Here is a 24,655-nt window from a genome sequence, read left to right on the forward strand (position 1 = left end):
TCACTTACACTGATTCGCAAACTCGCTTCGGCGCCTGTGGTTCTCATGTCACGAACATTGCATCGGTGACAACTAATGACAAAATCCTACATTGAATCAATGAAACTGGTCGCGGTCCTCGAGAAGTCTCGATCTTTGCTTGCTCATCGCCTACCCCATGCCCTGCTTGCTCCCTCCGAGATTTGGTGATCATCGACAACAGAAGACGCGTTAGAGAGCATTCAACATCTCAGTCCCTACACGTAGAAATTGACAATACAATTGCTTCAGTACGTTAAAATCTGCTTGCTTTGTCGTTCGTCAGCATGCCTCACAATGGGCACGACGACAGAGTTGCTATGTGATTACATGATTATACCCTATGCTATCTCCTGTCATACATTATTTGCACATGTAGGACATCGAAATGCCTTGCTCTTACTTTCGTACCGAGTCAGCCGCTCACCATTCGATCGAGATCTGCCCAACTGCACCATCTATTTCGTATTCCTACGCCGAAGAGCATGAAGGAGTCCAGCAAGCACGATACTTGCAACGATTGCCGGCCACAATCGCCGCGTAGCAGTGACCACTCCACTCGTCGACGGTATTGAACTCATCCTCGCCTTCTCGATCTGGTTCTGAGCACCAGACTGCTCTTCGACGATATTCGTGCGTTTAGATGATTCATCTCGCTCTGGAATAGCCCCGTCGCTACCAGCTTTGTCCTCGGCTTCCACGTTTCCACTTTCTCTGGCAGTATCATGATCTTTGCTCGTCTCTGGTACTATCGAGCTGTACTCTTCCGGTACTTCCAACGAGCCGCTCGCTACATCATCCACATCAGCCTGCTCTGCATCGGCGAAGAGTGGATCCTCGTCCTCGTAATACTCTGGATGCTCGTTACGATCTTGGTCCAGATGGTCGAGCTCTAGGAATGTCCTCTTCTCGCCTTTTTCAATGCAATCCAGCCAAGCGGCAAGGGTGCGTTGCTCGAGATACACATCCGCACGATTCATGATCACTTCCAGATCCCTCAGCTCCCGACCCTTATGGTGTTGCACAACCCATTCAGGATAGATGCGCTCCATCTCCTGCAAGAAATATGGTCGTAGCTGAGTGCACTGATACTCCCGGAGCTTCACCCCGTACCCGTAGGATTTTCCCATCTGTCTCTCTTTCTGCTCTTCATCTTCATCATCTGTTGCCGAATCGTATTCATCGAAGTCTGGTTCTTCATAACGTGGTCGCGCTTCAGGTAACAGAATAAGTGGAAATTGGCACGCCAAGCCTAGAGGGAGTGCGTTGACGTCTTCCCAATCGATGATGCCGGTGATCTTGCACGTTACGGGATCGATCAGAATGTTGTCCGGTGAGAGATCGGTGTGAGCTAGTGTCGTAAGGATATTGCTTGACTCGTCCGAGGTTGGTTTGGGAAGCGACTCGAAGACTTTCGGTAGCGCTGCTTCAAGACGACGCAGATTCTCCATGATGATGAGGAAGTCTGATTCGTCATCGTCGTCATCGTCGTCATCAGACCCTTTTTCTGACTTGTCCTCTGCTTCTGCCATGTCGGCGTCGTAGCATTGCTTTGACTCATTTGCGATCAATCGTGTCTGTGCTCTGATGTAATCTTCGAAGGAGTTGAAGGGTCCTTTGTTGGTAGTGTCGTGTACTCTGTTGTACCACCAGGCGGCCATCGAGATCACTCTTCCCACTTCGTAATTGTCGGATTCGGTCTTGCGAAGGCTTCCAATGCTTGTGAACTGAGCGCAAAACATCTGAGCTTGATACTCGGCCAACTGCTGGGTAATGTAGCGTTTTTGATCCATGGACAGCCGAAGCCAGCACGTGCCCAGTTGGACTCCTGGCATGAAGACATGAGGATCCATTCGAAGCCGATATCGTTGTCTACCGTCGCGCTATACGCAACTACTCTTGGCGAAGGTAGCGTAGTCTTCTGTTTAAGTAGTTCCATGGCTGCTACTTCGGCAACTGTCTTGTGTTCGGGATCAACTGGTAGTGGAATACGTAAGGCGTATAGCTCGTCATTTTTGGTATCGTGGATCTTGTACGTTTTGTTGAATGATCCTTCACCGATGAAGGTCGCTTCCAGATCTTCTGCTGTTGTTGCTCGGAGGTGACTGGCTATAGTGGTCTTGATGGCGTCGAGACAAGGTGCTTTTGTCCAGGTGGGTCGGACTCTTCCAGGGTGATGCAAAGCATATTCCCATTCTAGTCCGCGCTGAACAAGCTGAGAAGAAGGCATCGCGCTCACAGCCTGTTTTGATTCTGTATGGCAGGCTCGAAGGGGTGTCGGAACTGATATGGACACAAGGAGCTCGACACTCTCGTAAGACGAATTGAATGCGCAGCCAACAAGGACCATCTAAATAAGGAACTAGACGTCAAGAATTAGTTTTGTATCTCGAATGCGGCTCGGATCGACAACTGATCGCGTTGCTGGTGAAAGCTCGAGACTCTTGAGTGACGGAGAAGGCGTCAATACATTGTTTGTCTGACTGACGTAGATCAGACAATGAACAAACAAAGACATGTACGAACTCTCCAACAAAGGCCAGAGTCACGCAAAGAAATCTAGGTGCTGCAGTCTGGCTGTGACAGACTTGCTGCTACACTCGTCCGCCTGGATATGTTTTCCATGATGGTAGTGCTAGTGACTGCACCTTTCACTATAAGTAGGCGCCGCGTGTGGTTTTCTCGACGAGTCGTGATACGTTGTGTAGGCCTGATTGTGCGTAAGTGAGTTGCATGGGTTGATGGCCTCGTGTCGTGATATCTGGATATGATTGCAGATACTTATCGCTGCACTTGCACCGACAGCACAGGAGCCGCATAGGCAGTTCCATATAAGCGGAGATAATGCCGACATGCTTTGATCCAAATTGTCATATACGGGCAGCCATCATAGAACACATCCCATCCTTCGGTAGAACGACTTCGACTAACCGTTCTGGTTCTTCCTAAGGTGGTTATACTGTCCATAGGTGGACGGACCATCGACAGCAGCTAGATCGATCGAAGTAGCTTGCTTACCGAGACCCAACGATCATGCCAAAATACGCCAAGGCTCTCAAGGAGTTTATTGAGGACCTCCCGGACTCCAAACTCACGGGCTTACCAACAAAACCAAACACCAATATTGTGAAGGACAAGCAGACCAAGTGGGGCTTCCGGCTTGACATGCAATGCATGACAAGTGGTGAGCCGAAACGACACAATCTGCAAGTACAACTCAACAACGAGAACAAATGGGGCAGTGCCACCAACAAGATCAAAGGGATGAGTGTTACTGATGCAGTTCTGGTTCCATACGACGACCCCTGGGATCCAGAAACAATTCGACAAGCTCTCCTTGCTAAAATGATCAAAGAGTCGTCCACAAAATTGTGAGGAGGAAGGCCAACGTGCCAGAGTGTGGAGAGGATGTGTTAGAAGCGGGCGTCCTCCAGAAATATTGAATCTAATGTTGATCTGAATGTGGCGTTTATGGATTGAATGATCGTATGTTTGGAGAGTCACCTGGCGTTCAGAGACACCCGTTGAGCTAGGCAGCGCATATAGATCAATCGTTTATGGATCTTGCCGAAGCTTTCTCAAGCATAAGTGCGTCGACGCCATAGATGATGCAAGTTGTGAGTTGCGTCTCCGTTAGAAATAGCTTCAGACGTGATATGCTTTTCGGCTGACCTAGTTTGACAGCAACAATGAAGGAGGCACGGTCCCAGTACTCTTAACGGCAGGACGTCTGTACGCAGCCGGGCAGTACTCATATCGGAGGTGCATTGGCAAGTGAACGCTTGTGGGTGAAGATAAGGTAGCTTAATATCCGGCCTCGCCGGATGCCGAATTGACTCGCCTGCCAAGGAGTTCAGGGGAGATCTTGGCGTCTGAACCAAGCAAGCTTATCTCGGTCGGCGAAGCTAAACCCTTTACGGAGGGGCGTCCCAAAATGAATTACCGCGCTATATAATTAGTGTGTAGTAGCGCAAAATCGCTTATAGGCACTGTAGGTATCGGGTATGCCCCGAGATTTCGGCCCGGGCACGTGACTACGGGAGTGGAGTTATGGTTTTATATACTATCTTTCTACTACTAAACCAGCATACATTATTGCTACTGCAATAAAATATCGTCCCTAGGTCGTTGTAGTGCAGTTGGTATAATGTCCGTAGGTCGGATTAGGTAGTTTAGTCAGCTATTCGAGTTCGATTCCCCCGTTATATAAACTAAAATTCTTCCTAACCAGAGGCTGTTGCTTATTAGTAAGTTATATAATCCGAAATAACCCCCGGATTATGCGACCGGCTAAAAGCGGCGGTCTCCATTCGGGAATTGAGTGCGGTAAGCGTTCGGAAAGAGCTAACTTTTAAGTATTAAAACATTTTTGTGAAACCTTTACCTTTTTTTTTTGTTTTTGTTTTTTCTACCGAGTCATACTTAATAACTCAGCGACCTTTTATACCTTATCCTTAGTCTTTCTCGGCCCTATACCCTCTTATTTACTATATCCGAATTACTACTACTTACCTTAAGCGTCTCGGTCTAGTCCTCTAAGGACGGAGTCTCCGGTATAGTATCCTCTACCTTATATATCTCCTTCTAATAAGGCTTAATCTCTGAGATTAAGTTATTAATAGTATAAAGATATATATAGGCTAAAAGAGAGCCCTTTAAGCGGAGACCTTTCTAAGACCGCTTTAACTTTCTACCTTCTTTGTATTTATTACCGCCCTTAAGTTTAATAACTTTTTTAATATTATTATAAGCACCCTTAATCTATATATTTACCTTTAAAGAGATACTTTACTAGATCCGAATTTATTATTTCTCTAGCTTAGCTCTTATCCGAATATAACTATAAGCTATATTATTAGAACTAGTATAATATAGTAGCTAGTACGCTCGGATAAGGCTAAGAGAGATAATAACGTCTAATATATACTAATCTAGCTATATACTATAATATCGATTTAGCGCTTAAAGAAGCGCTAACGAGAAGTATATAAAGCGTAGGTAAAAGCTCTGCGTTCGCTAAGCTTATACGTATACTATCACGGTTAACTAATTATAGGCTAGTACGTAACCTGTTTACTTAGCTTACACCTCAACGATATACCTTTGTCGTCTCGTTATAACTCTAGTTTAGACCTTTGTATAACTTTTTATTAATATAATACACGTTGCCTTTAGATCCGTAATATATACCTATACGTAATAGTTTAGATATATACTTAGCCTTATACCGTAATATATAGTTACCCTCTTTATCTATATTTAAGCCTTTTTAATTAGATTAAGGTTAGGGGAATTACTTAGCTAGTTTAATCGTTTTACGTTAGTAAGGCATAGGTATACGAGTAAGAAATAATATATATAAGCAATAGTACCGTCTTCTATAACTGTTACGTTAAGCTATAACTACTTAATATAACGGTAATAAGGAACTAGCCGTAGGCTATGGATCTCTTTCTAGTACCGATACTAGTAATACCTTACTCCTCGCCTTATAGAATAAGCTTATCGGTCTTCTTTATAAATTTCTACTATACTTTCTTACCGGGTTATACTTAATTAAGCTATTGTTAATTAATAGTATTAGTTACTTTCTACTATTAGCGAAGAGCCGGCTCGGCTAGCTTATTTATCTCGGTAACCTCCGCCTTTATTACTTTAATATCCTCTACTAATTAAGTTTAATAAATATAATAGGAGCTAGTATCCTATACTAATATCGTACCCTAGGATATAAAAGTTATAAAGTCTTTCTAACGCCTACGGGTAGTAGTTTACTTATATTCCTTATCTTACTTCTTTTAAATACGGATCTAGCTACGTCTCTATCCTATAATAACTAAGGTTTCGTTAGTCTAGATAATAAGCTACCTAAATTACTTAAGAGTAAGATCTTTATATTTTAAGTACTAGGTATACTAAGTAGTCTTTTATTCCTTTATTAAACTAGGCTTAGTAGTTGATTTAACCTTTAAATAATTATAAGCTTAAATTATATAATAAATAGCTAATTTAGAAAACCTATATTAATACGCTATACTTTTAATTATTTACTCTATCTACTCTATCCTTAGTAATACTACTTATAACTATATACTACTATACTTCTATATACTTCTTTAGTTAACTAGTCAACATACTTACTTTAATATAGATATTCTTAACCCGTATTATTTAGTCCTAGCCTAATTAGATAGCAGCTACTTAAATATTAAGTTAAGATCGATAAGGAATACGTATAATATTCTTAATTTAATTAGGTGCCTAGTCTATAGCTAGAAAGGTAAGGTATTATACCTTCTAGGAGTTACTGAATCGAGTATACCGCCTTTTCTCGGTCGTCTAATCGGTTATTATTAGTAATAATATAAGAGAGGAACAGTACGTCCTGGAACAGCGATATCAGTTATCTCGAACAGCGGTGTAACAGCGGTGTAGAGAAGGATGATCAATATCGCAGTTAACGCAGCTAAGATTAGTCTATAACTAGTACAAGCACTAATAAATAGCGCGGTAATTCATTTTGGGACGCCCCTCCGTATGATACATATCAATAACGACCAATTTCTCTTACCTACTTTGTACATCGAAATATTGAGTCAAAGGCTTTGTGTTGCGGCACCCGGCGCGTGGCAGGTGACGAGATACTTTCGCAAGAATGCACGTAGCTCTTATGAATTTCCTCAGCGTATCTGAGGACACGGGCAATAGCTTCTAGAGATGATCTCCGAGATGAGGAGAAAAGCTTCAGCCTTTGCACCTTCGCACACGAAACTATGATATGCAAAGGTTCTCTTGACCTGTTATTAAACACATGCTATAGCTAAGTCGCAAGAAGTCAGCATGTCTGACAGCGTCCGACCATACAGGGTCGATGTGCCAAGGTCAGACGTCGAGCGCCTGCTTCGTAGGCTCAAAGATACGCGAATCCCAACACAAGATATCGTTCCCAACGCTGGCAGTGACTATGGCATCACTACTGGATGGATCAATGATATGTACAACTATTGGCTGAACAACTTTGAATGGTACAAGCAGCAGGATTATATGAATCAATGGCCTCACTTCTTGACAGAAATCAACGACCAAGATGTGCACTTTGTCCATGCTCGGTCGAAAGCACCGGGGGCATTGCCTTTGCTGTTGATACATGGCTGGCCCGGCTCTTTCTATGAATTCAGTCAAGTCATCAACCCGCTGACCAAGCCCGAGGACGAGTCTAAGCAAGCCTTCCACTGCATAGTTCCTTCCCTACCAGGATTTTGCTTCTCGTCCCGGCCACCCAGAGGTCAGACACTGAAGCATGTCGCCGGCATGTTCCACACCCTGATGCAACGGCTGGGTTACGATAAGTATTGCGTGCAGGCCGGTGACTGGGGTCAATGGGTGGGAAGAGAACTGTATGTGCATAACCACTAGCCTACCACCACTAACCCTGGACAGCGGCGCCAATCCTACATACGCCAAGCACGTCACAGCCATCCACTTCAACTGGCTTCCTGCACCACTCCCTTCTGACCTCGCCGCATCTTCCAACCCACGAGACCAACAAATTCACTCCCGAGTTCAAGCCTGGCTAACCTCCCACCTCGCCTACGCAATCCACATGCGCACCCGTCCCTCCTCGCTCGCCTTGACACTTACCGATAACCCCACCGCCCTTCTCTCCTTCATCGGCGAGAAGTATGACGAAGCCGTCAACCCCAACAACCCTCTTATCAAATCGAATCTGTGGAAAGGCCACATCTTGACCACAGTGTGTCTATACTACTTCACCAATTGCGCAGGCACTTCGAGTCTGGTATACTTCGAGAATACATGGCACGAGAGATTCCCGGAGGAGATCGTGAAGAAGGAGAATAGGGTGAGGGTGCCGATGGGGTATACCAGTTTTCTGTGGGATACAAGGCCAAGTGTGAGGTGGGGTGCGGAGCAGACGGGGAATTTGGTCTTCTACAGCGAACGGGATGAGGCTGGGCATTTCGCTGCGTTGGAGTGTCCGGAGGGGTTGGTGGAGGATATCAGGGCTGTTGTGGGTATGGTGACAAGGGGCGAGGTAAAAACGGAGGAATTTGACTGACATTAATGATGCGCGGCAGTTGCCGCTCGGGTTGCAGGGTTCTATCTGTGTGCCTTTCCGATCAGAATCATGGCCGTGATCATTTGCTCAACCACGGGTCGAACATGCTCATGGCATCTGTAGGCGAAGCACTGATCTTCACACCACCTCCAGGCACGTAAATCTTCCCTTCGACAGCCACTGCGCCGGTTCCGTGCCTCGGTACCCTCATTGGTCCCAGCTTGCGCCAATCATCCTTGGTAGCATCGTAGACCTCGACATTGTCGAATACCATGTTAACAGGGTCATTTGGGTTCCCTTCTCCACCAAATGTGAACAGATACTTCCCAATACGAGCTGACGCTAGTCCACCGCGCGCAGTAGGCATGTTCGCTTTTTCAACCCAGCCTGCCGAAACATCGCTCAAGTCGAGTGCCCATGTGTTGTTCTTCCAGTTGAACTGATCGTGGTCACGGCCGCCTGTTACGTAGAACTTCTTCCCTAGCACCGCCCCAGCAACGTGATCTCGTGGACCTGGAAGGGGAGCATATGTGGTTGTCCAGGTATCTGTGGCGGTGTTGTAGGATGTGACTGTCGACACAGAACCTTGAAGGCCGCCTTCCCAGAGCTGAAGTGTGGTCATACCTAAGATGACAGTCAGCGAGGGAGGTTAAGGCAGTCTCATCATGATGCTTACCACCAGCAAGGTAAATCTCTGGCCCCTGAACCCCAATTGCACAAGCACCCCTAGCAGTCCCAGTGGGCATCGGAGCGATCTCGGTCCAGCTATCGGAGGTCGGGTCGTACACATAGCTGTTCGGAATAGCGCTCCACTCGGTCATGTTTGCACCAGACAAGCCGCCGAGCATATAAATCTTGCCACCGACGCTTGCAGCGTTTCCGTGGTTGATACTGACTGGCATTGGTGCAGCATCGTGCCATGTTTGGGTCACGATGTCGAAGTATTGAACAAGGGTGGTTGTGTTGATTGCGCTAAGCTCGGCAGTAGTCGACGGCGAGGTTATGCCGCCAATGACATAGACGCGATTTCCCACAGCTGCTACGGCACCTTCTTGCCAGGGTTGAGGTACTGGTGGGAGGTCGTGCCAGATGCCGTTTGCCAGCTGGGGCTGTGGCCGATGGTCCGGTGGAGTGGGACTTGCAATGGCATGGTTAATCAAGATTGTCCATGAGGCAATTGTTGTGTATGTGAGCTTCATGATGGCGAAGATACCTTATGCTCGTGGTTGACAGCTCAGCATTTCGTATGGCGAGTCCGAAGCTCATATAGTGTCGCCTGTCCTCCCCTTGGTCCGTGATGAGGAGGAACATCGGTCCGGCGAAGGAGAAGCAGCCTTGCTGAGCCCGATATCAGGTAGCAGCGGTCGGATAGCGGAAAGTCGGTCCCGACTGAACAACGCAACAACAGTCTCGACCCCCAACCTCGAGGCGTGTACAAAAGTCTTGGCACCATTCGGTCATAGTCGTACAGCCTCGCTGATTGCAGAATAGTAGCGAAGAGCTCGTAGAGGCGCTGTAGACGAGTAGGTCGGTGGCTGAGGATCCGAGTCTCATAGCATGGCTTGAAGATACTCCGTCTCAGGTTTTCTGCCTTGTCCTGGTGCACCAGATGGTTAGAGATGAATCCTAGTCAAAGACAGTGATGGAAACGAGAGACTGACCCTTCGTGACCGCGCTGTCGACTCATTTGGACATCCTGAACATGCTTCATGGCTTATTGGACCCTACCTCCAAGACATAGCCACCTTTCACAGATCACGGTGATATGTGTCAGTCTTTGCAGCTTGCAGTCACGGTCTATCTCGTCGAAGTCGATCTGGTCGTACAGCATTCTTGGCATTGCCTGTAATGAGGTTTGCTGTTCACATACGCCTGTGATTCTGTCCGTAACAAGCTATGAACGTTCAGCCCAACAAAACAATCTGGTTCCTAGCACTTCATGATACTGAACTTCACGTCGCCCACAAGATTCTTCACCAGACGATCAGGAGCGGATCTCTGGACTATGCTACTAACGACTAACAGGACTAGCGTAGAAACGCTGAACCCTAAAGGGCTTAGCGAGATCTCGGTTTCGGATTTAGACATCGGTACCTGCAGGCGTACATTAGCTCGCTGAAAGTTAGTGATCGTTCTTACTTGTGCTCATGAATCTGCACTGACCTCAATATGCCGTGTAGTCGCAAGCAGAAAGTCGCTGGGTCTCGGCTTTGCGGGACATGTAGCAGAAAGCCTTCGGGGCTTCTGAACGATAAACCTATGATCTCCAAACCCTTGTCCCACCCCAAGCATCCACCGTCTAAGTTCGATGGACAATGAAGATCAATTTCACGTAAAATCGACGTCAGGGGTGCTCATGTCAAAGTTGCTTTCAGGTCGTTGCCAAGAAGATGGTAACAAATATGTATGAAGTCTATGGTTGGCGAGGACGATGCGACCTCCTACCCCACTGACTTCGTGTGATGTTGTGGAAGGAGCAAAGCAGAGAGGAAGAGCAGATACTTCTGGTCGTTACAACACCTCTGTAGTTTGTGCATCATAGATTGACACTTCATAAGACGCTTACCACATCACAAGATGCTTATCACATCATCCCGGCAGCAAGCGATACATAGTATCAAGGTTCGAGGAAGAGCCGCTCCTCTATGCAGGGCGACATATTTCAGACCAGAAGCGCTATATGCACAAGTGCAGTATAGGAGTCTGACGATACCACCAGCGGCACGAAGACCCCAACCGCAACGAGGATATCAACACCCATCACAATACCAGCAACGAGCTCTCACAGTCGTCCCCGAACACATAATGTCGGCCTCTCCAAGTGGCGAGACCTCCACATCGCCCTCCCAACAACTCTACAACTTCATCTCTTCGACGACGCTTAATGACATCCCGCACCACCTCCTCGAACGCAGCAAGTACCTCATCCTCGACGGCATAGCTTGTGCTCTGACAAGTGCGCATATGTACCACTCTGAGCTCGCAGCAAAGGCAGTCTCACTTCAGGAACCGGGAAACCACGGCACCAGTAGTGTAATAGGCCACCCAGAGCTCAAGCTGAGCCCAGTCTCGGCCGCTTTGCTGAATAGCACGTGGATACAGGGGTTTGAGCTGGATGATTGGCACAAGGATGCGCCGCTCCATTCAAATTCGATAGTTATTCCGGCGTTAATGGCGGCGGCTGAGCATAGATATGCGACCGGGGGTGTGAAAACAAGTGGACAGGACTTCTTGCTTGCCATGGCGGTGGGGTTTGAAGTCGGACCACGGGTTGGGAAAGCACTCTGGGGTCGGCATATTCTGACTGAAGGATGGCACAGCGGTGCTGTGTTCGGACCGAGTGCAGCAGCTGCTGGAGTGAGTAAGCTGTACAATCTTGACTCGGAGGTTGTGGAAGACGCGCTGGGAATCGCTTGCACGCAGGCGTGCGGACTGATGTCTGCACAGTTCGAGAGCGATGCGAAGAGGATGCAGCATGGGTTCGCGGCACGAAATGGTTTGTTCGGCGCTTTGATGGCCAAAGAAGGATACACGGGTATCAAGAAGGTGTATGAGCGCGAATATGGCGGGTTTCTGGAGATGTTCTCGAAGGGCAATGGCAAGGAGCCACAATATCGACTCGATGAGATCTCAGAGGGACTCGGGCAGGATTGGAGCGCGCTGGAAGGCATAGTTGTCAAGCCGTATGCTGCTATGGCGGGGACACATATGACAGTTGACTGCATGAAAGCACTGCAGGACGAACATGCCAAGATGCTGGCACCTGATAACTTGGGGCAGATCAAGAGTATTACCATCAGGCTGGATGAGCCATTTTTCAACCATGGTGGCTGGAGGGCGGAGAAGCCGTTGAATGCTATTGGCGCGCAGATGAACAACGCTTTCGTTGGTGCAATGCAACTTGTTGAGCGGGAGTGCCTTGCTGCACAATTTGGCCCTGAGAAGCTTGAGGCAGGCCCTGTTTGGGACTTGGTCGGCAAGACCACATGCGAGTTAGGCCAGGATTATGCTCTGGGCAGCACTGAGGTCGAGATTGTGTTCGAGGATGGGACATCCATAAAAAAGTTCTTGGATAAGCAGAAGGGTGTCGACCCGCCAATGACTAATGAGGAGATCGTGCAAAAGTATCGGGGTTTGTCGAAGTCGGTGATCGAGGAGGGGCGGATGCACAAGATTGAGGAGGCAATTGTGAACTTGAACAAGTTGCAGGATCTGAGTGTACTGGTAGAGTTGCTGACTCCAGTGACACGGAATCCTTTGGCCTAAGATAATGTGTGATAACTTGGCCACTTCCTCAAGAACGGTTCCTTACGAGGCTCCAAAACACGGTAGTCTCGAAAATGTGATTGTACCCGGCCCTGCACGCAGTAACACTTTCCGAGAGCTGCGAAGAGCCTCCTAAAATTTATGGTTCAACCTACCCGAAACCGGCATCAGGAAACGTCTGTCGTATCTCCAGCAACAAGCAAAGTGGTCGATGGGCTCCTACACAAGATTTTTGTCTGCGAGTTGCTTCGCGCGCTTCGTCCCAGGCTCCGGGGTATCGTTCCTACTGCTCTTTACTGCCCTTTGCAAACGCGAATCTAAGGATCCAACTTGTGCGGCGATAGTAGTCTGAGTATGATAAGTGTATAGCACCGGAGCTCAAAGAGCAGATGTTACCATGCATTCCACTTATGGACGTAGAAGGCAGGACTGGGTCTGCAGCAACGCCTGTCCTTGCCGCAGTATTGATGCTCTCCTTACTAGAGCTTGAGGCAGGTAAGGAAATTCAACTCGCACGTGGCAGGTGCTACCAGCGTTCTCATTCATTTGAACGAGAGTCAACGCCTGACTTACGCCAGCCGGCAAGTCATTGAGACCTGGCTGCGGGCATTGACAGGAATTGAAAGAGCCGCCACTTCCAATTTGCAGAAAGCTCTAGCCTCATGCTGCGACGCTCGTAGCCTGAAAAGGAAATCATCTTTTGTCAGGTCTTGCTGCCCTTAGAATCGTACTTCCCAGCATCTTGCTTAGTTTCCATGATATCTAGCATGGCTTCAATGTTAGCTAACTCATCCTCAAGACCTTCACCAATGGCATCGAAATCGTCAAACTCGGCGAGCTTCTTCTTGCTCTTGTCTAGCCACTTCTCCATGTCATCATTCTCCTTGGCTAGCTGCTTGGTCTGCTCTTGAAGGTCTTTGTCTTGCTTTTTGAGAGCTGGCCAGTTATCATGTAGAGTTTCTGCCCGCATTTTAACATCAGCGTCTATCTCCTTTGCAGCTACTTTTAGCGATCTGTCAAATGCTTTTGCAGCGTCGGCTGTGCGTTCAGCCTTCGTAGACTGCTCTCTGCTCATAGACGAAGCATTGTGGCTGGTAGCTGCCGATGAGTGATGGGATGCGCTCGACATCGTTTGATATCAATTGAGTCGATGGTTTTAGACTACTGGATGGTTGTTACCACACTTGTCATAGCACGGCATCTGACGAGGTCGTTGCTCACGATTGCGACGGATGGGACGAAAGCCAGGAATAAGGCCGACAGATTGAGTCTTCCCTGGTGGGACAAGCAGCACATTCACAACAGACAAGCATCGGGCAATTACTTTTAGGTTCGAAGCAGATTTCGGGACCCCCTGTCCCGGGAGCGACTTACCTAATCAGTCCCTAACGTCATAGCCATCTGAGCCTAACTTTAGGACGGTCCCCCAATAACGCGTCCCCGCAGGGTGCACTCGCATCTTGTAATGCCAGAGAGTCCCATCTCGACATCCATGAAGACATTTCCAAATGCTGTCAGCTTTCACTGCTGAGCCTATTGTCGAGCTCAAGCAGCGCGACAAATCGAGGATCGAGTCTATACTTGCCCACGGTGACAACCTCCTCGCTGGTCTAAGCACAGGTGCTCTGCGGATATATCGAGTCAATAGTTCGCCAGAAGAGCTCGAGGATAGTGGTGACGATAGGGCAGGGGACGCGAAGTCGAAATTCAAGCCTACCGAGCTTCTTCGGGAGCATGAGAAGTTCTCAAGATACAAGGTCGAGCAGTTAGCAATATTCAAAGAGGCCAATATCCTGATATCCTTGAGCGGAGGGCTGGTCTCTATCCATGATCTAGGCACATACGAGCTACAGGAGCAGTTGACCAAAACCAAAGGGACGACACTCTTCGCAGCAACAAGCAACATCGTCCAGGATGCTACAACCAATGTCCCAACCCTGGTCAGCAGACTGGCAGTTGCGGTCCGCAGGCGATTGCTACTGTGGTCATGGCACGACGGCGAGCTTGCAGGAGACGCTGAAGAATTCACCCTGAGCAACAGCATCAAGTCTGCCACGTGGGCGACTGGTACCAAGATTCTCGTAGGGTTGAATCAAAATTATGTGATGCTGGATATCGGAACACAGGAACAAAAAACCATTGTTGGTCCTGGAAGTATCGGCGGCCAGCCTGGTTCGGAAAGAGGCACTGGTACACTCAGCTATATTGGCATGGGCAGTATGATGCCAACACCACTGGCAACTGGTCTGGGACTTGACGAGATGCTGCTCGCTAAAGATGTCAATACACATTTCATTGATCGCAGTGGTGAGCCGATAGGGCGTAGGCAGATTCCATGGCGAGGGACTCCCAAAGCTGTTGGTTATTCATATCCATTTCTCCTGGCGTTACAGGAGAATGCCTCGAAAGGTGTATTGGAGGTCAGAAATCCCCAAACGCTCACACTGTTACAGAGCATTGAGCTGCCAAGTGCAAGTCTACTGCAAGTGCCGAACCCGAGCATAAGTCTTGCGCATCAGGGTAAAGGCTTTCTTGTGGCAAGCGATAGAGTCATATGGCGCATGAAGGGTTTGCAGTATGACGCTCAGATCGATGCTTTGGTTGCAGACGGTCAGCTCGATGAAGCCATCAGCTTATTGAATATGGTCGAAGAAACTCTGATTCAGGACAAGGTTGGCAGACTGAGGGAAATCAAGATGCAAAAAGCGCAAAAGCTTTTCGACGAATCAAAGTATCGAGATGCGCTTGACCTCTTCGGTGAAGTGTCAGCACCGCCGGAGCGAGTCATCAGATTATATCCGGAATTGATTTCAGGACCTGCCGCAGAAGAGAGACCAGAGTCTCCTCTCGAAACGCAAAGGAGTCCGGGGACGAACAGACCTGCGTCTATTGCAAGCAAAGCAAGCAAGTCAAGTATCGAAAAGGTCAAGAAACAGGCTAGCGATGCTGCGAGCACAGTCACTGGTGCTTTCAGAGGCAACGGGAACGAAAAAGAGCTTAAAGCTGCTGTTAGAGAGCTTCAAGCATTCCTAGCGGACATTCGAAGACGTCTGCAAAGATTTTTCGATGTCGATCAAAATATCAGACCACTCGAAGAATTGAAGGTAGGCTCTCAGATAGAAGACACGAAACGTGTTGTTGACTACATCCTGGACATGAAAGACGCGGGCGAGGATCAGATCAAAGCGAAATTGGTCGAAACGGCTAAGCTAGTCGATACCACTCTTTTTCGAGCTCACATGTTTGCGACTCCGTCCTTGGCAGGCTCCTTGTTTCGCATCGCGAACCATTGTGATCCTGAGGTTGTTATGAGCAAGCTTGAGGAGACCGACAGATACAGTGAACTCATCGACTTTCTATACGGCAAAGGTTTGCATAGAGAAGCTCTCGAACGGCTACAGAAGTTTGGCCAGTCCGAACATACGGATGATGTCGATCCACAGCTACGAGGTCCAGGTCGCACAGTTAGCTACTTGCAGAATCTGCCACCTGATATGATCGATCTCATCCTCGAATTTGCGAAGTGGCCCGTGGAAGCAAAACCCGAGGTGGGAATGGAGATTTTTATTGCAGATACCGAGAATGCGGAGTCTCTTCCTCGACCCAAGGTTCTCGCTTTTCTCGAATCGTTGGATCGAGCACACGCTATACGGTACCTTGAGCATATCGTTGACGAGCTCGATGACTCGACACCTGAGATGCACCAGCAGTTGATCGTGCTATACATGGAGGAGCTGAAGGATAAAGGCGCGGAAGAGAGGAACGATTCTTTGCTCCAAGGCTTGCTAACACATCTGCGCCAGTCAACGCACTACTCACCAGCGAAGACTTTAGGTCTTCTCCCGCGGGACGATCCGACCTTCTACGAAGCGACCGCGATCGTCTACAGCAAGATGGGCCAGCATCGCCAAGCCCTGCAAATATATGTATTCAAGGTCAACGACTCTGCCAAGGCAGAAGAATACTGCAACCAAGTTTATCTGCAAGAAAGTGCTGGCGGTACAGCATCTGAGACGTCAACGCGGCGGAAGTCAGCATCTCAAGCACAAACGGAGGATCCGACGTCAGAGTCTTCCACAATCTATGCGCTCTTGCTGTCACTGTACCTGTCTCCACCGCCAGCGACACCACCAGACCAGCAGGAGAAGCCACGAATTTCCGATGCTCTATCTCTGCTCACCCGACATGGTCCACGACTGCCAGCCTCAAACACTCTTGCCGTCATACCAACGGATCTCCTCATCAAGGAGCTCGAGTCCTATTTAAGAGGACGAATCCGTACTGCAAACACAGCTATGAACGATGCACGCGTCGTTACCAACCTTCGAAAGGTCGAAGCGGTCCGGGTCCAAGCCCGCCTTTTGCTCGGGGCAGGTGAGGATGGCGATCCTGGAGCCACTATTGCGTACACCGATAGCATCAATGAAGCAGCAAGCAAGGGTAGAAGGAGGAAAGTCGTGATCGATGAAGAGAGAGTTTGTCGCGTATGCCACAAGAGGCTGGGCGGGAGTGTGATCAGCGCGTTCCCTGATGGAAGTGTCGTGCACCTTGGCTGTCAAGGGAGGCGTGAACAGGAGATCAGAAGTGTATCGGGATCTTCCATTGTCGTTAGCTGATTCTACATGGCGACACGATTTTCTGACTTGCCGTGCAGTATGCAAACATATCACGTATGAGCTTGACGCATTGCATCGAGATCATGGCTAGCAACTCCTCAGTCTTGGCCCGCTGACGCGCTAGTCCTGTCAAAGTCGAGTCAATCGGAGCTTACCACGGGCAGGCACCTTCTCAAGACCTGTGTAATGGACACCTTTGGCTCCGAACTTGAACCCCAGATTCATCTCGCACCTTCCCACAGAAGCGCGTTGAAATGAAGACCCAAGCCGCTGCATCTAATGCTAGGTTTTCTCGACCTTCCCTTTGAGATTCGACTTTTCGTTTACCGACACTTCTTTGGCGAACACGAAACATGGCTCTTTCTCTACGTTACCGAGCACATACATCGAAAGCGGTTCAAACTCGAGCATAGTGCCTCCTATCGGTTGTCCGAGGTATCGTGGCACCGCAACATCCTTCTCACCTGCTGGCAATGCTACCACGAAGTCATCGATATGTATCGTGCCTGCCTCACCCGGCTAGTGGTGGAGTTCGACATCCTGCAGCAGGATCAATACTACAAGCGCGTTGGTTACGCTGACGAACAGCGACATCAACAGTACCTATACGGAGCACTCAATGGGCTGTATCATTCGACCCATCATCGAGCTCTGTTGCACAACATTCGACACCTGACGATCCCCTCCATTGTGACACCAGAGAATATGATGATGTGCATTCAGTTAACCTTGCTGCCCGCCATCGAAGTTGTTGAGTTTGTAGCAAGCCAAGGTCAGATTGCTGAGATCTGCGCAATAAACAACAACCTACCAGCACAGCATCCCGCATACAGGCATACCGCGAGGTATGTGACACAGATATTTGATCCGGAGCAGCATCTACGTGGTACCAACCTTTCCTGGGCCGCCACTTCAACAAACTTTTACATTGCCAGTAGAAGGCCCAATATCCGCATTTTATGGACAACTGAAGTGGAATGGACGCGGACTTGTTCGAGTTTTGCTGCTGAAGACTACCCACGCGGCTGGATATCGAAGTACTGGACGTCGTATCAGCGCTGCTATGCAGTCACATTCGTAGGTTCCTCCACACAGCCTTCAGCGACCTGTTTTGACGCCATGTTGTCATGCATGACTACTGACCATCTCCTGTCTCTCTAACAGATGTATACCTACGACTGCTCTTTCAACTGCTTGGTGAGCTTCGACATCATCTCGAGACGGCAGAGCGAAGCCGCCGAGTGTTCATGCTGCAAGCTCCTTAGCCACGAAGCTGCTTTCAGGCTCTACCTAGGACCTGCCGCAACTGCGTTTCTGGGCCCGCACGAGCATACGTGACAGTATTTCTTATCTTACCATGCGGCTGCCGGATGGTCGTCGAATATGATGAACGCTCCAGACAAGCAGGAATTAACAATTAGCAGCTCTCCCAAGCACTAGACTGCATGGCCGTCGACTTCCAAAGGCTTTCCACTGGATGTTGCCGAGCGGCTGCTTCACTTTAGCTTCGTGCTTGCAGCATCAACCCAGGCAGAAGCGGCACCCTTACCCTAGCAGAATATGTAGAACGATGAGAGCCTTGGCAGAACTACTCATCGATTTCAGATCAGGTGTCTAGTTATGATATCCTTCTCAACATCTTCACCGACATATTTGGCTCTTAGTGGAGGTACATCTGCCGCACTTCGAATTCCGCAGGAAGCAAGTATTACTACTGGTTCTCTGGAATTCGGCGTCGATCAAGTGCCGCCGCGGCCTTTTCCGCGATGACCCACAGCTACTGGCGGTCATCAGCGTGACGTTCATCCAATATTCGTCCTTTGTCTACTTCAACAGACTTCCAATCATTGTGTACAAAGCAGTCGCCCAATCCTCGTCACTGCCTATGGCTATGTTCACCTCGAACTGCCTTCGTTGTTATGGCAGACTATCAATCAGCCGAGCAGATCTAGAGAAAGCACGCTAACACAAAAGCATCCTGTCCGCCAATGCTTGGCATGTCGCCGAACCCCAAAACAGGCAACGAGATAGGCTAGTTCTTCTTGCTGATAAGGATTCGCCGAGACAACTACGAGATGTAGTTTGCTAACGAGCTAGTAGTCAGGCACCGTGCTGCAATCTGATGCCGGGTTACTGGAAGCTTGGAGCTCATATAACAAGCATGGCTTTCTCACATCTCGACTCTCGACTCAGCTACTGGTAACGTCCGCCCTTCGCTACAGTCTTACGGCAAACAGAGCACAGCCATGGGCTCCTCAACCTCTTCTTCCGTCCTCGACGCCTGGGCCGCGTGCGACCGCACCGACACCCTCTTCGTACTCACCTGCTGCGCCTTCTGCTGGCCCATCATACCCGCCGTCGGCCTCGCCTACTCCGGCTACAGCACCCGCTGGAATAGTATTGCATCGTTCTACCCCGCCCTCCTGGTGATCACAGTCTGCACGATCCAGTGGTGGGCTGTGGGTTACACACTCGCCTATGGCTCTGGAGGCGGCGTCTTCGGTGGGTTGGGCAATGCATTCCACGTTGGTGTTAATGCTCAGCCAGTGGGGAGCATCCCAGCGATTTTGTTCAGTTTCTTTCAATTGATTTTCGAGGCGACGGTTGCTGCTATTGCTGTGGGTGGGGTGTGCGAGAGGGGAAGACTGGTGGCTTTGGTACCGTTCATCTTTGTGAGTGGGCTTCGAAGCTTACCATGTGCGTCAAACAGCTGATATGAATGTAGCTCTGGTCGACCTTCGTTTACTGCCCACTAGCACATATGGTCTGGAGCGACGACGGCTTTCTCGGTAACCTGGGCGTCATGGACTTTGCAGGTGGTACACCGGTGCATATCTGCTCTGGTGCTACGGCGACTGCCCTCTCGATCTACCTCTCGTACCCGGTCGGTCGATCACGAAAATCAGCAACTCGAACGCCATCTCATCTCGCGCTGCATAAGCCGCACAACACAATCTGTCAGATCATAGCGTTGATCATCATCTGGGGATCATGGCTGGCATTCGACGCCGGCACTACACTCTCGCTGAACTTCAAATCTGTCATGGCTTTGGTAGTCACCAATGTCTGCGCCAGCTCGGGTGCCCTGACATATGCTCTTTCCACCTGGCTCGAGACCGGAAAATGGGCAGTCGACTCCGCCTTCCTCGGTGCAATAGCAGGCCTAGTAATGATCACACCGAGCGCTGGATTCATCGGCGTTACAACAGCACTATTGTAAGTCCCTCCATCTGCGCTCCACCCGTAAGCTTCCTGTGCTAAGCTAACCCCCCAGCTTCGGCATCTTCGGCGCCCTCCTCGCCCGCCAAGCCCTCCGCATAAAATTCACCCGCCTCGCCCGCAAATACCGCTGGGTCGACAACGGCGACACCCTAGCAACCCACTGCATCTGCGGCTTCGCCGCAACAATAATGACCGGCCTCTTCGGCTCCAAAGAAATCGCAGCGTACGACGGCGCCTCCGACATCGCAGGGGGCGTCGTCTTCGATGGGAACATCCGGCAGTTGGGCGTGCAGATGCTCGAGGCGGTGATTGGGTTGACGTGGTCTTTTGTGGTTAGTTGGGTGTTGATTGCGTTGATTGATTGTGTGCCGGGGTTTGAGGTGTTGTGTACGGATGAGGAGGTTTTGATGGGGATGGATGCGGCGCAGATGGAGGAGACGTTGACGGAAGCGCATTGGGAGGGGGAGGCGGAGTATAGGGCTATTGAGGGGAAGGGGGCGGTGGCGATTGCGTGAGCGGTGATCTGAGAAGTTAAGTCAAAGGAAAGGACGCTTTCGGTGGTGGAGTGTTGAGGTTAGAGGTTGGTGCACGATCGGGGCTGGATGATTATAAATCTGACGAAACGAACAATTCGGTATCTACAGTATCAGCTCTCTGAGCTCTCATCGAAGTCAGACATGAACGATGGAGGTATAGACTTCTGACATCTCAGGTGGATTCAATGGTTTGTGTTATTGTATTCCATTATCGCAGCGGGCATCAAACAACGGTGGACCATGATAGAGCGAACTCGATGCCGAAGCACAGCATTTCGTGAAATTGTTTTGTATGCATAAGTCGGCGATCCTTAGCCGCCCTCCTATATTGATACAGCAACGCTAATATTGGAAATGAGCTCGTATGTCGCGTAATGATTTGACGTCAAGTCGTCCCATTGGCATCTTCCATCTTTCAATGGCGGCCCGTCGACGCGGTGTAAGTGTGCCGTTGGCTTCCGCCTCTCTCATCATCTCTTCTCTTTTGACTTCCACCGTTTTGATCAATTCTGCATCCGCGTGTTTCAGGATAGCGTTCGCCTGCGGCCAAGAATTCCTCCTCTATTGATCCTTGCCAGCAGTAGATCGGGTGCTTCTCTTATTGACCTCCTCCTTGACTGTCTCGGCACCAGAGGTAACAGCATCGGCGGCTTTGTCCTTAGCCTCTGTAGCCTTGTCCTTCGCTTGCTCAGCGGTCTTCTTGATGTCCTCCTTGCTTGGTGCTGCGCCTGAGCCGGAACCAGCAAGAAGTGCGATCAGAGCAATGACCAGGGCAAGAGCACCACCAAGACCACCCGCAACTTCAGGCATGAACTTGATAGCCTCAACTGGGTCTTTCTTGGCGAGGGTGATAAAGAGGTCGAGCTTCTCCTTGACATAAGTGACTGGGTCATCCATGAAGACAAGGTCGCTTGGAGACTTGGGCTTGTCGGATGGCTTAGGCTTGGACTTTGATTCTTCGGCTTCCTCGACTGGTTTCTTCACGTCGTAGGTCTCTGTTCGCAGAGCGGCGGCGTCTTCTGGGGAGTGACCAATGTAGATGTTGTCAAAGGTGATATCGGATTGCATGGTCCAGATCTCGAAACCGATGGCGCCCATGGGCTCGAAGTTCGAAGGAGTCTTGTCCTCGAAGTAGTCTGGGTTCTTGATAAGTTGTGGCTTCCAGACGCCTTTGTAGGCTGGGTTGTCGATGAACGGCGCGGTCCACTTGCCCTTGTATGCCGGGTTCTTGATCATTGGTGGCTCCCATTTGCCGCAGCCCGAAGCCTCTTCACACTTAGGGTTCGGGACTTGAGGTGGGATCCAGTCACCATCTTCCTCGTCATCCCAGTCTTCTGGCTTCTCAGCTTCTGGGTCTGGAATGGTCAAAGGTTCGTCCTCGAGCCAGTCAGCTGGCTTCTCGGCATCCTCGTCAACAATCTCGAATGGCGCATCCTCATCCCAGTCCTCTGGCTTTGTAGCTTCTGGGTCTGCAATTCTTGCCTCATCGACCCAGTCTTCTGGCTTCTTGTCGTTTGGGTCGTCGATCTCAGCAGCTGGGTTGACAGCTGGAGTGAAGTCTTCGAGGAGTGAACCGTTCTTCATGGACTTGTTGTCGATCAGCAACTCGAAGCTGTTATCCTTCTTGACGATGAGGGTGTAGAGGTGGGTAAGCTTGTCGTTCTTGATGGAGGGAGGGCTCTTGAGATGCTTCTCCTCGTACTCGCCGGTCTTGGGATTCTTGTGCTTGAAGATGAAGTGGACCTGCATATGTTAGCGAACGTTCCTTCTGCGTAATCGTTGTGCTCGTCATACCTTGTTTGTGGTACCGCACTTGTCGGGGCCAAACATGATAACATAGGGCGAAGCATTCGAGAACTCGTCAGATGCCAGCTTCTTGTCGTCCCTGAGCAGCTTCATGTATGCACCACCACACTCAAGACCCTTTTGAAGCTTGACCTCATATTGAACCACGAGATCCTTGCCCTTGTTGTCGATGGGCTTGCCAAACTTCGCAGAGATGGCGTGGTGGGCAGCTGGGTTCTTTACAACCAGACCCTTGTCGCCAACAATACCCGGCAGTACTGTTGGCTCCTCGACTGACCACTCACCAACGTAAGCCCAGTCCTCGTCGGATTTGGAGTCCTCCTTCTTAGCATGCGATGGCTTCCACCGTGTCTCCCAGTCATCCGTGAACTGTTCGAGGAAGGGTGCTTTCAGGCTGGTGGGCTATTGTTCAGTCAGCAACTTTGGTCATAGCATTTCTGGGGCTTCATCGTCAAGGACTTACTGTGAAGGTGGGCTTCTCAGCCACACTGGTATCGGTGCCAGAGACATCGATATCCTCTTGAGCTACAGCCTTCGAGGCCAGCAGCGCACATAGCGCAGAACCGAGGTATTTCATATTGAATGTCCTCTATGGTCAATTTCTAGAGATCGAAATGATGGACCTGTATATGGAAGAGGAAGAAATTTGACACCGATGTGCCGGCTTAATTATGGTGGGTTGGTTGTTTGTGGAAATGGTATTGTACACTTGTCCTTTACAACCTGGTAACACTAAAATTAAAGTGCGACCTGGTGCGGAGTTTAGTGATGTACAGAAAGAACCCCAAAGAAGCAGGAGGGCAATCGCGACCCCCCTGCACTATCCACGTGTGTCACCTTGATCATTGTTCGCTAGAGTATCTATCAATCCTGATCATCATGTCGACACTCTCAGACCGCCGCTTGCACGGGGGTTAGTTGAAGCCTCACAATGCAGGACCGTATTCATGGAGAGTCGCGTTTACCACCGATATTCCTCAATTACAGGTGTCTCGCATTCATGTTTGGGGAAGGAGCAATAGCATCTTAGTCTGACACGTGCAATTGCATGATATGATGTTTGGTCTACAGTACCAATTTTTTCGAATCTTCATTCACCACATCTAAGGTTAACAGTAATCACAGAAGAACATCCTTCTTTAAGCTGGTTGATCTTGACGGAGCCGACCTAACCAACCACCATGGCAGACAATAATGACCATCTCGTGCAATCACAAGATCCGGACCATCCAGCAAATCTTATCCCAGATCTGTGCAAACGATTCTTTCACAATGGCTGGTGCACGGGAACCGGTGGAGGTACCAGTATCAAGAAGGACAACCATATCTTCATTGCTCCCTCCGGTGTGCAGAAGGAGATGATGAAAAGCGAGAACATTTTTGTGGTAGAGTTCCCTACTCCGAAATATCCTCCTTCAGAGAGAAAGTACATTCGCAAGCCACTTGACTTGAAGCCATCAGCCTGCACTCCTCTTTTCTTGGCCGCTTTCGAAAGAGGCGCTGGCTGCTGCATTCACAGTCACTCCCAATGGTGTGTTCTGGTCACTTTATTGGTTGAAAAGATGCATGGCAAAGATGCCTGCTTCAAGATCAGCAATATTGAGCAGATCAAAGGCATTCCGAAAGGGCCAGGAAAAGGCATGCTTGGCTTCCACGACACACTTAGAGTGCCCATCATTGAAAACACCCCATTTGAGGAAGACCTCACAGGTGCTCTCGAGGAGGCGATGGAGAAGTATCCAGACACATACGCAGTTCTTGTCAGAAGGCATGGGATGTAAGTTTTTGTGTATCTTCCTGGAAGCATTGACTGATATCTCTAGCTACGTTTGGGGGGACACTGTTGCAAAAGCAAAGACTCAGTGCGAGAGTCTTGATTACCTGTTTCAGCTTGCGGTAGAAATGCACAAGCTCGGCCTGCCTTGGCTCAAAGAATAGGACACTTGCATCCAACATGGATCCAGTCTATCCTGGAGCACGCTTCTGAAGAATAACGATCATCGGTGATGCCACATATTTGCTAGCCTGGACAACACAACCAGTAATGCGTAATGCTTGCAGCTTAACGTTAATCTGTCGAGATGGTGTGTATAGCTCCAAGTATAAATTCTTGT

General features: G+C 49.3%; 10 protein-coding genes across 10 annotated transcripts; 6 read left to right on the forward strand and 4 right to left on the reverse strand.

Moving 5' to 3' along the window:
* Positions 1-476: 476 nt before the first annotated feature.
* PMZ80_008952 (uncharacterized protein) lies at positions 477-1,871 on the reverse strand (the record flags this gene model as incomplete). Its single annotated transcript, XM_064877348.1, has 1 exon — positions 477-1,871. The coding sequence occupies one exon, from the start codon at positions 1,869-1,871 to the stop codon at positions 477-479; it is 1,395 nt and encodes a 464-aa protein (XP_064726850.1).
* Positions 1,872-3,051: 1,180 nt separating this feature from the next.
* On the forward strand, positions 3,052-3,393 carry PMZ80_008953 (uncharacterized protein; the record flags this gene model as incomplete). The annotated part of the gene is made up of 1 exon (XM_064877349.1): positions 3,052-3,393. One exon carries the CDS (start codon positions 3,052-3,054, stop codon positions 3,391-3,393), a length of 342 nt encoding a protein of 113 aa, XP_064726851.1.
* A 3,465-nt stretch (positions 3,394-6,858) lies between these two features.
* Positions 6,859-8,095, forward strand: PMZ80_008954 (uncharacterized protein; the record flags this gene model as incomplete). Its single annotated transcript, XM_064877350.1, has 2 exons — positions 6,859-7,415; positions 7,459-8,095. 2 exons carry the CDS (start codon positions 6,859-6,861, stop codon positions 8,093-8,095), a joined length of 1,194 nt encoding a protein of 397 aa, XP_064726852.1.
* A 79-nt stretch (positions 8,096-8,174) lies between these two features.
* On the reverse strand, positions 8,175-9,294 carry PMZ80_008955 (uncharacterized protein; the record flags this gene model as incomplete). The annotated part of the gene is made up of 2 exons (XM_064877351.1): positions 8,175-8,719; positions 8,772-9,294. The coding sequence occupies 2 exons, from the start codon at positions 9,292-9,294 to the stop codon at positions 8,175-8,177; spliced, it is 1,068 nt and encodes a 355-aa protein (XP_064726853.1).
* A 1,606-nt stretch (positions 9,295-10,900) lies between these two features.
* PMZ80_008956 (uncharacterized protein) lies at positions 10,901-12,361 on the forward strand (the record flags this gene model as incomplete). The annotated part of the gene is made up of 1 exon (XM_064877352.1): positions 10,901-12,361. The coding sequence occupies one exon, from the start codon at positions 10,901-10,903 to the stop codon at positions 12,359-12,361; it is 1,461 nt and encodes a 486-aa protein (XP_064726854.1).
* Positions 12,362-13,064: 703 nt separating this feature from the next.
* Positions 13,065-13,490, reverse strand: PMZ80_008957 (uncharacterized protein; the record flags this gene model as incomplete). Its single annotated transcript, XM_064877353.1, has 1 exon — positions 13,065-13,490. One exon carries the CDS (start codon positions 13,488-13,490, stop codon positions 13,065-13,067), a length of 426 nt encoding a protein of 141 aa, XP_064726855.1.
* Positions 13,491-13,869: 379 nt separating this feature from the next.
* On the forward strand, positions 13,870-16,977 carry VAM6 (Vacuolar morphogenesis protein 6; the record flags this gene model as incomplete). Its single annotated transcript, XM_064877354.1, has 1 exon — positions 13,870-16,977. One exon carries the CDS (start codon positions 13,870-13,872, stop codon positions 16,975-16,977), a length of 3,108 nt encoding a protein of 1,035 aa, XP_064726856.1.
* Positions 16,978-19,223: 2,246 nt separating this feature from the next.
* On the forward strand, positions 19,224-20,714 carry PMZ80_008959 (uncharacterized protein; the record flags this gene model as incomplete). The annotated part of the gene is made up of 3 exons (XM_064877355.1): positions 19,224-19,649; positions 19,703-20,193; positions 20,252-20,714. The coding sequence occupies 3 exons, from the start codon at positions 19,224-19,226 to the stop codon at positions 20,712-20,714; spliced, it is 1,380 nt and encodes a 459-aa protein (XP_064726857.1).
* Positions 20,715-21,296: 582 nt separating this feature from the next.
* Positions 21,297-23,118, reverse strand: PMZ80_008960 (uncharacterized protein; the record flags this gene model as incomplete). The annotated part of the gene is made up of 3 exons (XM_064877356.1): positions 21,297-22,478; positions 22,530-22,943; positions 23,005-23,118. 3 exons carry the CDS (start codon positions 23,116-23,118, stop codon positions 21,297-21,299), a joined length of 1,710 nt encoding a protein of 569 aa, XP_064726858.1.
* A 604-nt stretch (positions 23,119-23,722) lies between these two features.
* On the forward strand, positions 23,723-24,479 carry MDE1 (Methylthioribulose-1-phosphate dehydratase; the record flags this gene model as incomplete). The annotated part of the gene is made up of 2 exons (XM_064877357.1): positions 23,723-24,318; positions 24,365-24,479. 2 exons carry the CDS (start codon positions 23,723-23,725, stop codon positions 24,477-24,479), a joined length of 711 nt encoding a protein of 236 aa, XP_064726859.1.
* Positions 24,480-24,655: the final 176 nt, after the last annotated feature.

This window comes from Knufia obscura, assembly GCF_036327395.1.
Source record: "Knufia obscura strain CCFEE 5817 isolate CBS 148926 chromosome Unknown scaffold_12, whole genome shotgun sequence".
In the NCBI taxonomy this organism is placed as follows: domain Eukaryota; kingdom Fungi; phylum Ascomycota; class Eurotiomycetes; order Chaetothyriales; family Trichomeriaceae; genus Knufia; species Knufia obscura.